This window comes from Lynx rufus, unplaced genomic scaffold (assembly GCF_022079265.1).
Source record: "Lynx rufus isolate CCGP_SWC_20201006 ecotype Redwood Valley unplaced genomic scaffold, mLynRuf1.p SCAF_6, whole genome shotgun sequence".
Classification (NCBI taxonomy): domain Eukaryota; kingdom Metazoa; phylum Chordata; class Mammalia; order Carnivora; family Felidae; genus Lynx; species Lynx rufus.
Window position 1 is genome coordinate 65,653,060 of NW_025814878.1, and position 12,383 is coordinate 65,665,442.

General features: G+C 37.9%; 1 protein-coding gene across 1 annotated transcript in view; it reads left to right on the forward strand.

Annotated features, from left to right (window-relative positions):
* MDN1 (midasin AAA ATPase 1) overlaps positions 1-12,383 on the forward strand; it is a 174,384-nt gene that overhangs the window by 39,926 nt on the left and 122,075 nt on the right. Inside the window, exons 15-16 of the mRNA XM_047102371.1 lie at positions 791-851; positions 6,094-6,305. Of these exons, the coding sequence (XP_046958327.1) occupies positions 791-851; positions 6,094-6,305 (273 nt within the window). The remainder of the gene's footprint in view (positions 1-790; positions 852-6,093; positions 6,306-12,383) is intronic.

Below are 12,383 nucleotides of genomic sequence, written 5' to 3' on the forward strand. Positions count from 1 at the left end.
AATGTCCAAAAAATACCGGAGTTTAAAAAGTGCCACCTCACCACTGCCTGGAAGTAACCACTGGAAATTTTTTCCTTGGAAGTAATGTAATTTTTTTCCCCTGGAAATAACTACTGTTACAGCCTAGCATTATCTTTTTCAGTTTATTTGTTTATCTGTTTTTAAGCTTATTTATTTACCTGGAAATAGAAAGCATGAGCTGGGGTTGGGCAGAGAGAGAGCTAGAGAGAGAATCCCAAACAGGCTCCATGCTGTCAGTGCCTAGCCCAATGTGTGGCTTGATTCCACAACCATGAGATCATGACCTGAGCCAAAACCAAGAGTTGGACACTCAACTGACTGAGTCACTCAGGTGCCCCAGCTGTTTCCAGGTCTGCAAATATATAAACGTTTAAGTTTGGGTTTGTGTTGAAACAAATGGGATCACATTCTTATATATTGCATTTAGTTAATAAACAAATTGGATATCTTTAAAAACAGAACTGCTTTACTCCTAATGGTTAAATAATATTACGTATTGGATGTTTATTTAATTCTAATTTATAGACATTTACTTATTGAAGGATTTTTTTGTTGTTTTCAGTTATCTGATTGTAGAGCAATAATACACAGTGAATCTTCTTGTATATCTCTCTGGGTTAGGTGAAAATTTTGAATGGTTAAAATTCCTGAAATTAAAATAAGAGGAGCAGAGGAAATGTGCCCATGTCCACACATCTTTAAGGATCACACTGGATATAATCAGTCTTGAAATTTTCAGAGTGACCCTTTTGCCCTTTCTTTTTAAAAGGCCACCATTTGAGGGTTGTCAATATGAATCAACAAAGTGACACTGCAGACTTGCTTGGAGGGTAAGTTTGTTTTAAAATTATTTTCTGGTTATTTTGAGTTCACTGCTTGAGGGAGCAAATAGTGTTTTCTTATAAAGCTCAAAATTAGCCTTAGAAAAAGGTTCAAAGACTTGCACTCCTACCCCCCACCACAGTAGGTTATTTATTGGACTTTACTGAGGACCTGTTGGATATATAGATGTTTCTCTCAATTTTAAAGAATGCTTGAGATTCTTGCTCTCAAAGATCATGCTGGAATGGAGAGGGACAAAAAAACCAAGCATGCAATTAATATTTGTGTGTACTGACATTTATCTAAAGTGTACGTTCTAGAGTCGCACTGCCTTGGAGCTAGATTCTCTCCTGCAGTTCAGTTATCTTTGAAACATTAAGTAGCTCTATACTTGGTTAAATGTTGCTCATGGGATTCCACTGTGGTCATTAAAAGGCCCTTCTTCCCTGTTGGTGTTTTTGAATATGTTAGATTCGTGATCAGTTTTAGTTTGTGCCGAAGGCTGTAAAACTGATGGATGTTTTTGGCATACCTTAAGTTGAGTGATATTGGGATCTGTCCCATTAACTGTAAACAATTGCTTAAAAAAACCCTTAAAGGCGTAAAGTAGAATTTATTGCCCTTTTTGTTCTTTATGGCATCTACCAGAAAGCTTTTCATTTATCTCTTTTTTTGAGGGTCACATTACAGCAGTTTTTATTTTTACTCTTTCTTTGTCTTATAGCCCTCCCTGCTGTGGCGGGAGTGCTACTTTGGATTCCTGCTTCCTCCTTTTACTTATATTCTCTTCTATACATATCACTAGTTATGTACTTAATTAACACTTTTAAATATATATTCTGTCTTAAGATCCATTAGCTGAGATTTATCTTTCTTTAATTCTACTTTCATTTTTTTATTTTTTCCCCAGTGATCTTTCTACCTTGTTTTTAGCTTACTTCTGTTAGTTCATTGACACTTAATCTCCTCTTTCCTTCATTGAGGTACTTGGCAATGTTTTTTTAGTGATATAATTTGTTTCTTAACTCGGTATATCTATACTACCATGTATTTCTTTCTATTTTGTATCTATATATGTCTTCAGGAATGTTCTGCTATTACATACTCCTAACACAAAAGGCTAGTCTTACAATAACTGAACATGGACTAGGTCTATTTCTTCTAAGAATTTATAGTGTTATGTCACGTCACCCATTATAAGTAGTTTTTTTTTTTAAATTATTTTATTTTATTATTATTTTTTTAATTTACATCCAAATTAATTAGCATATAGTGCAACAATGATTTCAGGAGTAGATTCCTTAATGCCCCTTACTCAATTAGCCCATCCCCCCCTCCCACAACCCCTCTAGTAACCCTCTGTTCTCCATATTTAAGAGTCTTTTATGTTTTGTCCCCCTCCATTTTTATATTATTTTTGCTTCCCTTTCCTTATGTTCATCTGTTTTGTATCTTAAAGTCCTCATATGATATTTCTCTTTCTCTGACAAATTTCCTTAGCATAATACCTCTAGTTCCATCTACGTAGTTGCAAATGGCAAGATTTCATTCTTTTTGACTGCCGAGTAATACTCCATTGCGTGTGTGTGTGTGTGTGTGTGTGTGTGCGCGCGCGCGCACCACATCTTCTTCATTTATTCATCCATCGATGAACATTTGGGTTCTTTCCATTCTTGGCTATTGTTGATAGTGCTGCTATAAACATTGGGGTGCATGGGCCCCTTCAAAAGAGCACACTTGTATCCCTTAGACAAATACCTAGTAGTGCAATTGTTGGGTCGTAGGGTAGTTCTATTTTTAATTTTTTGAGGAACCTCTACACTTTTCCAGAGTGGCTGCACCAGTTTGCATTCCCACCAGCAGTGCAAAAGAGATCCTCTTTCTCCGCATCCTCGCCAACATCTGTTGTTGCCTGAGTTGTTAAATGTTAGCCATTCTTACAGGTGTGAGGTGGTATCTCGTTGTGGTTTTGATTTGTATTTCCCTGATGATGAGTGATGTTGAGCATTTTTTCATGTGTCAGTTGGCCATCTGGAAGTCTTGGAGAAGTGTCTATTCATGTCTTTTGCCCATTTTTTCACTGGATTATTTGTTTTTTGGGTGTTGAGTTTGATTAAGTTCTTTATAGATTTTGGATACTAACCCTTTATTTGATAATGTCATTTGTAAATATCTTCTCCCATTCCATCAGTTGCCTTTTTTTTTTTAATTTTTTTAATTTTTTTAAACATGTATTTATTTTTTGAGAGACAGAGTATGAGCAGTAGATGGGCAGAGAGAGAGGGAGTCACGGATTCAGAAGCAAGCTCCAGGCTCTGAGCTGTCAGCACAGAGCCCAACACGAGGCTCGAACTCAAGAACCGCGAGATCATGACCTGAGCCGAAGTCACATGCTCAACCGACTCAGCCATCCAGGCACCCCCATCAGTTGCCTTTTAGTTTTGCTGATTGTTTCCTCCTCTGTGCAGAAGCTTTTTATTTTGATAAGGTCCCAATAGTTCATTTTTGCTTTTGTTTCCCTTGCCTTCGGAGACATGTTGAGTAAGAAGTTGCTGCAGCCAAGGTCAAAGAGGTTTTTGTCTGCTTTCTCCTGGAGGATTTTGATGGTTTCCTGTCTTACATCGAAGTCTTTCATCCATTTTGAGTTTATTTTTGTATATGGTGTAAGAAAGTGGTCCAGGTTGATTCTTCTGCATGTCGCTGTGCAGTTTTCCCAGCACAACTTGCTGAAGAGACTGTCTTTATTTCATTGGATATTCTTTCCTGCTTTGTCAAAGATTAGTTGGCCATACATTTGTGGGTTCATTTCTGGGTTCTCTGTTCTTTTCCATTGATCTGAGCGTCTGTTTTTGTGCCAGTACCATACTGTCTTGATGATTACAGCTTTGTAATATAGCTCGAAGCCCACGTTTTGCCCATTTTCAAATGAATTCTTACATGTAGTCTCACTGTATGTTCTCCCAGGTGTCAGGCTGGTTCCCATTGAGTATTTGTGTTACAATTCATTTTTTTCTTTTCTGAAGTGTATATATGTTGACTCATTTTTTTCATCACTTAAAATATATGACTTAACTGTTCCAGCCACTATGCTCCACTTTAAGTTAATTCTTATATGCATTCATGTTCCAGGCTCTGTTTGGAGTCCTTTATCTGTGTTAACTCACGTGGCCTTTTTAACAACCATGAGGCACAGACTCTTACCCCATTTTACACAACAGAGAACTAAGACACATAGGGATTAAGTACCTAGTACAAGGTAGTGGCTGGTTCATGTTTGAACCCAGGCAGTCTGTACTGAACCCAGGCAGCTGCCTCAGTTAGCTTTGGATTCCATTCGTACTATCATCTTTAAGACTAGCAACTTTATTTAAATAACATGTGTGTTTTGTTTAATTTCTCACTATTCCTAGTGTTCATCATCTTTTGCTTTGGTTCAGTGTATAGGTCTCTCATGTTTGCTTCTACTCTTAACTTCCCTACAGTCTCTTCCATTTAGTAGTTAACAGTCCTTTTAAGGTATAATCAGATTGCATTACTCTCTGTCTCAAATCCTTACACTGACTTCTCAGGCCATTTAGAGTATACTCCAAAGGCTTTTTTGGGCCTTTAAGACCCTTCATAATCTAGCACTGGTACTTCTCTGACATAATTTCCTCCCTTTGGCTCTGCTGTTGCGCTCCAGCCACACACTTTCCTGTGTTGCACCTGGTTGCTTGCTGTTCTCTGTGTGGCATCCCTTGTGGTCCACAGATGTTTGGCTTAACTCCTTTCCTTGCTTGATTTGGGTTGCCTTGAAACTCTCATCTTTAACAAAGCCTTTCTATCATATTTAAATTACCAGTGCCTCCTCCACCCAGTCTCATTTATCTATAATCATAGCACTTAACTACTACTTGATATTTTATAGTAGATGTCTTTTTCTATTCTTTTGTTAGATTGTAGGTGGGGGAGGACCTTGTGGGTCTTGTTTACTCAGTGCCTAACACCTAACAGGTACTCAGTAAATTTTTGTTGAATAAATTGAATAAATAAATGTCTTAACTAATGTGTTAGTGCTTACTGGTAAGTGTACATGAGTTTGAAGTTCTCATACTTTTTCTCTCTGGAATCAGACTCTTTGATGGATGCTCAGTATCTGGGCATTGGTTTTGCTTATCTCATGGTTTCTCTCTCACAGTCCAATGAGTAAATAGTGTCCATGAGTTTTCTAATTGTGCTTGATTGTTGCGAAACATACTTGTTTTTGTTTTAGTTCTCAAATTATTTTTTGTGGAAATAAAAGTTATGTCATTGTATTTGAATTATAGTATTTAGTATCTTAGGGTATAGAAAATTGTATACCTGAGGTTTTCCAGGAACAATTAGTTGCTGCTTGAGCAACTTCTAGCTACAGCATTTGTTCTCGACTGTTTATTATCACCTGTCACCTCCAGATATTACAATTAATATGAACTAATTTCCTAGCTCCCCAACAGAGAAGTGCTAAAGAATAAGAGAGAATCTAAATACTAAGAAATAAAATGTTGAGCTTTGGAGGGCCACAGACCATTGCAACATCTAAGGTTTTGTTGCTGTCCTCTCTCCCCTAGTTTTTCTCTTTGAGAGCAATTCTCTCCCCCATCAGTTGAGAAGGCATGAGCTGTGTTCACTTTTCTTAAGCTAACCAGTTTCAGATGTTGTATTTTCTTCTAAGATATTCTGAAAACTTTTTGGTCAATCTTGATAAAATATGGTTTATCATTGAGTCTTCTACGTGATGTTTATTTAAACATGTTAGTAAAATAAGTGACATGCCTTTCACTGCCCAACTAGGAATTTCGAATTCTTTTCATAATACTGTTTTTACCTTCAGTGTAGACTCTTCAAACATTTAGAATGAAGAAAATCGATTATAATTTAAAACTTTAACATAGATTGTTAATATAGAGAGAGTGAGTCTGAGCAGAGAAGAAGGGCAGAGGGAGAGGGAGAGAGAATCCCAAGTAGTCTCTACGCTTGGTGCAGAGCCCCACGTGGGGCTCAGTCCCATGACCCTGGGATTAGGACCTGAGCCAAAATCAAGACTTGGATGCTCAACTAACTGAGCCACCCAGGCACCCCTAAAGCTTTAACATAGATCTTTAAAGTATTTTGATATTATTTCTGATTTTGAGTAAATGAAATCTTGGACCTATTCCTATTTTCTAACACATGATTTCTAATCTCTAGTAGCTTCAGAAGTTTGGGAATTATATTTACCTTTTGTTTCAGTTACAAACCGGTGGACCATAAACTTATTTGGCTGCCCTTACGGGAGGCATTTGAAGAACTCTTTGCCCAGACATTTTCCAAGAAGCAAAACTTTACATTCTTAGGACACATTCAGACCTGTTACAGGCAGAAACGGTGGCATGATCTCCTCAGACTGATGCAGCATGTACACAAGTCGGCCGTCAACAAGGATGGAAAAGAAAGTGAAACTGGTAAGAACAGGACCCATACTGCTAGTGGGAGGCCATGAGGCTTTGGCTTAATTAACAGAATTGAAACCAGTGACCAAAGGGTTAATGGAACTAATAAGCACAGCTACAGACTAATAAACCAGGCTGCAGTGTTTTCCTTTAAATATCCGTGCCTCTTCTCCTTCCGGGAGACAGATTTGAGGCTTGCTCTCCCGTCTCCTTGTCTCACTGCCTCTTTTTTTTGTTTGGTTTTTAAGATTTTATTTTTAAGTAATCTCTACACCCAAAGTGGGGCTCAAACCTACAACCCTGAGATCAAGAGTTGTGTGCTGTATGACTGCCAGCCAGGCACCCCTTGGCTGCCTCTCAAGTAAACCCTTTCCTTGCTACATAATCGACATCTTAAATGGCTTGCTGTGTGTTGGGCACATGAACTGGAGTTTAGTTACAAATTTGGTGAGCCAGACAGGAGCTTTTTGCCAGTGGTTCATGATCCCCCAGCCGACAACAACAATCTGGGGGAAAGTCTAAGCAGCTGCCTAGGCTCTTTTTCCTAAGGATGACACTCCCTGCCCTGACTGGGTGCTGCCAGCCCTCAGTGTTTAATTTAGCTCTCATGGGCAGGGAATGGTTTTTGGTTTGGGCAGATGTGTCCTGGTGAGGTCATTTCTTCCTTCCATTTGGTTTGGCTCTCTTAGCATCCTTCCCTTGCTTAATTAGAAAAGATTGACTAGGAAGCCATTTGGTTCAGTTGGTGAAGCCCTGACTTTTAGGGAGGAACCAGTGCTCACAGAGGTACTCTGGGTTTCATTCATTTGGTTTGTTGTTGCTTCTTTGGGGATCTTTGGGTAAAATCAGCTGCATTGTAATTGGAAAATGGGAAATGACAGTTTGATTCCTGAATGCAGCCTTTTGGGTTATATTCTTTAAAACTGAGCAGTGCTTAGTTATGAACCCATGAAAGGAAAAAGATGATCTTTTTTGCGACACTGCTTGGTCATAATATTCATTAGACTCCAGGTAATGATGACCAATTAATGAATCCATGCGTTATAATACCATTTGCAGTTGGATTTGTTCTGTAAGATTTTGTTTGCATCTTTTTTGTATATTCATGTATTCATGTATGTTGTAAATATGAGAAATTTTCTCCACCTTTGGATAGTATTGCTAAAATTAGTTTGTAAAGGAGTTATATATAAGTTGGTTTAAAGGCAAGTGCTTGTGGGGCACCTGGGTGGCTCAGTTGGTTGAACCTCTGACTTCGGCTCAGGTCATGATCTCACAGTTTGTGAGTTTGAGCCCCATGTCAGGCTCTGTGCTGACAGCCTGGAGCCTGCTTCGGATTCTCTGTCTTCCTCTCTCTCTGCCCCTCCCCTGCTTGCATTCTCTCAAAAATAAATAAACATTAAAAAAAAATTTAAAAAAAAAGGCAAGTGATTGTAAGCTTTAGACATTCTAAAACTCAGAAACTAATGTAAGTTTTTCACATTTACGTGATCTGAAAAAATATTTGGTATTAAAGCTAATTTAAGGTTGTTGGTTTAAGGTTGTTTGTTTAATAGACATGTCTTTAGAATTAACAGCATTACTTTTATTCTGCTTCGATTTACTTAAGTCAAATAAGTTGATACAAAAAAAAATTTTTTAAATATATGTTTCTTGGGAGAATGACTTTCTTCTAAAGTTTAGATTGGCAATCTAAACGTAACTATTAAGAAAAAAGAAACGGATATAAATAAGATAAAAAAGTTTATAGGTTGGGGAGCCTGGGTGGTTCAATTAGTTAAGCACCTGACTTCAGCTCCAGTCATGATCTCTCGGTTTATGAGTTCAGGCCCCCTGTTGGGCTCTGTGCTGACAGCTCAGAGCCTGGAGCCTACCAGAGATTCTGTGTCTCCCTCTCTGTCTGCCTCTGTCTCTCTCTCAAAAATGAATAAACATTTAAAAAAAAGTTTATAGGTAAACTTTTAAGTCGCTTTCAAAATCTTTGGTCACCTATAAAGTTTTACAAAGTTAAATGATGGGTTAAGTAAATTAAGTATCTATATAATTTCCAGGTAAGAAAACATTAATTACTAAACATAGTTTTATCTGCTTTTGGCTTCCTGTTACAGAGAAACTAAAGATATTTGGGTTTATTAGTAAACATGTTTTATGGTACACTGAAATAAGGCATACATTTCTAAAAATTCTTCAGTGTAGTCATAAGTTTACCAATATAAAAAATGCCAACACAACAAACAGTTTACAATTAGTTACTACTTAGTTTTTACTAGAAACTTAAGATTTTTAAGAGTTAAGAATTCTAATACATAGAATTACTGGAAATGATAAGGGAAACAATTCATATATGCAAGGAAAGTGAGACTGGGTATGTAAAGAGGAAAAATGTAGGTCAAAATATGAATGTAAAAAGGAAAGTTGTAGAAGGTTTGTGAGAAGGGAATCTTTGGAAAGGAATTTTTGTGCATGGTAGTCACTAAGATTAATGATATTAGTTGTTTTTTTGTTTTTGTTTTTTTATTATTTTTTAATTTTATTTTTTATATTTTAAAATTTACATCCAAATTAGTTAGCATCTAGTGCAACAATGATTTCAGGAGTAGATTCCTTAGTGCCCCTTACCCATTTAGCCTATCCTGCCTCCCACAACCCCTCCAGTAACCCTCAGTTTGGTTCTCCTTGTTTATGAGTCTCTTCTGTTTTGTCCCCCTCTCTGTTTTTATATCACTTTTGTTTCCCTTCCCTTATGTTCATCTGTTTTGTCTCTTAGAGTCTTCATATGAGTTGAAGTCATATGATTTTTGTCTTTCTCTGACTAATTTCACTTAGCATAATACCCTCCAGTTCCATCCACATAGTTGCAAATGGCAAGATTTCATTCTTTTTCTGAGTAATACTCCATTGTATATGTATACCACATCTTCTTTATCCATTCATCCACTGATGGACATTTGGGCTCTTTCCATACTTTGGCTATTGTTGATAGTGCTGCTATAAACATGGGGGTGCATGTGTCCCATCGAAACAGCACACCTGTATCCCGTGGATAAATGCCTAGCAGTGCAATTGCTGGGTCGTAGGGTAGTTCTATTTTTAGTTTTTTGAGGAACCTCCATACTGTTTTCCAGAGTGGCTGCACCAGCTTGCATTCCCATGTTTTTGTTTTTTTAAAGAGAGAGAGCGTGCACACAGGGGAGAAGGGGAGAGGGGCAGAGGGAGAGAGAGAAAATCCCAAGCAGACTCCTCCCTTAGCATGGAGCCCGACACAGGGCTTGGTCCCATGTCCCTGGGATCATGAACTGAACCAAGAAAAAAATCAAGAGTTGGATGCTCAACCTACTGAGCCACCCAGGAGCCCCAAGATTATGGATATTAATATGTAAAGTTTATTAGGGAGTGGTCTACACCTGGGTAACAGAAAGGGGTAAGAGAGCAAGATTAAGCAGAAATTGAGCAGTGACACACTATCAACAGAAGCCATAGCTGATTCTCTGAGGAGTTCCAAAAGTTGGATTTTCTTGAGAACCATCCTAAATTGGGGCTGGACTTCTATAATAGTCATTGGATGTGACCACCTGGGAAGAGGGCATGCCCTTGGCAAAGCAATTGTCTTCAGTCAAGGCAGTCCCTGATGGCATCTGAGAATTGAGGACTGAGAGCCTTTCATTTCTTTTTTTTTTCTTCTTTTTTTTTTTTTTTTTTTTTTTTTGAGAGAGAGCCAGAGCAAGAGCATGAGCGCAAGTAGGGGGAGGGGCAGAGATGGGGTAGGGAGGGAGGGAGGGAGGGAGAGAGAGAAAGAGAGAGAGAGAAAGAGAGAAAGAGAATATGAATCTTAAGCAGGCTCCATACCCAGCACAGAATCCATCAAGGGGCTCAATCTCAAGATCATGACCTGAGCTGGATGGTCAGCCAACTGAGCCCCCCCAGGCGCCCCGAAAGCCCTTCATTTCTGATGGAGATTCTGGTTAGCACGTCACCACACGTGCCACAAGAGATCAGATCTGTGCAGTGCCCTAGATGTCCTTGTCCCAATAACTATATATCAACATTGGAGATGACAGGGAGGAAAAAAGGAGGGACTGCATACATTTTTAAAGAATTCATGTTGTTGGAAGAGTACGTTTTAATACAGGAAGTATACTGGTATAAAACTGGAATTAGGGTTTTCTGTTAAAATGACAGTTTCCTTCGGTTATTGGCCTAATAAGAAATTATAAACAAAGGGTTTTCTTTATCATTAATGTAACCTGCTTAGAAAAACAAAGTTTCTGTGTTTTGTCTCTGTTAGATCCTTGATTATTTAAGAAAAGACTTCAGTGTTGCTAACAAATCTGTAACCTTCTGTATTTGCCTTTAGAATCTCTCATTGCTGCCTTGGCTAAATAGATAATTAAATACTAAATTTTGTAATGATTTGTAATCCTGTTTTGGCATATGCTTTAAAAATTTCTCATATTTCTGACAGACTTCCCAAAATTCAGCTTCTAAATGAAGTCTTTTTTTTACCAACTAGGCTTATTTGGTATATCAAATCACATGGGAAGCATGGTCAAATAAGTGATGATAAACCTTCTGAGGTTATAAGATTTTATGTCATCACTTGTAATTCTAATTATTGAAATGCTGACAAATTTCCTTGTCAACTGCATTATAATGAAGTCCCATCATATCTTTAACCGTGGCCATTTTGTAATCTTTTGTCATTTATAGTTACTATTTTACTCTGATGATCTTGCAAATACCTTTCACCTTTAATGCAATGCAAGGAAAGAACTTTTGACAAATACAGTTTTCTCATATCTTTAAGATCATAAAACTGAACTAGGTATAAATTTCTGGAACTAATGAAAAACTGGATTCAAGCAGAGTAACATGGGACTGAAAGAATTAAGAAAAATGGTTTCATTTTTTATGACTTTTGTTTGAAACATTGCTGGCTCTTTAGTGTTTGCCCTTCCAGATTTAAGGAAAGTTTTTCTCTTAAGCTGTGACTTGCAGAAATTTAATACAGTATTCCTTTGTAAACAAATATGAAACATTCATTTTTTTTCCCCTACCTGATTCCTCCAGAATTCAAAAATTCTTATATTTTCATGGCGGTTATTATTATTAGCATAAGTTCTCTAAGAATCTGTTCTATTTGTAACAGAACACCACTGGAAACATTGGTTATATTACCAAGGCTCTGACTGGAATGTCCTATTTGAGTGTAAAATGCATAGACTCAAATGTGACCACATAGCTTTAAGGATCTAGGTTGACTCTATGGAGCCCATAAAGCCCCTTAGGAATACCAACTTGATACCTTGCTTATAGTGTTTCTCGCAGCCTTATCAGGCCTAGCTTTGAGAGCCCACCTGCAGGACTGCCTCCTGAGCTAAGACAACTGTTGAACAGAACTAACCTATTAAGACTAAGACTGGTTTATAACACCTGGAGTAAACCTCATATCTCGGGTCAGAACAGTTAAACTCAGGCCAAGAAGAAACAATATTGAATTGTGAAGTTTTTCTAACAAAACAAAAACTTGTCAAAAGTGGAGAATGTTAATTTTTTTTAATGTTTATTTATTGGGGGGGGGGCACAACGTATAGAGAATGCAGAGCCTAACACGGGGCTCGAACTCATGAACCATGAGATTATTACCTGAGCCGAAGTTGGACACTTAACAACTGAGCTACCCAGGCGCCCCAAGAATGTTAATTTGTAATGGTATACAAGGACTTTGACTATACTGTGGTAACCCATCAACAAAGCTGAAGCCCTTTCCTTAGTACATGCCCATGGGGCTAGTTGGAAGGGAAGGGGACTTTTGACCTTGGAGGAAACAAGACAAAAAACAGAAGAGCCAGAATCAACCAAACCTTGGATGACACACCTTGAGCACAGATTTCACCCACCATCTTTGGAACAAAATTTTGCTAACTATTCTTGTGAGCCCCAACAGATCTTAAGGTATTTTTCAGGAGACGGACTAACAGATGAGTGTGATTACTTCGGGTTACTGGTTTTGCTATTTTGCTGAATATAGCAGTTTGAATCCATAAGCAATAAAGGCTAGACACCAGGTGAAGGTTTTTGCACATGCTTGGA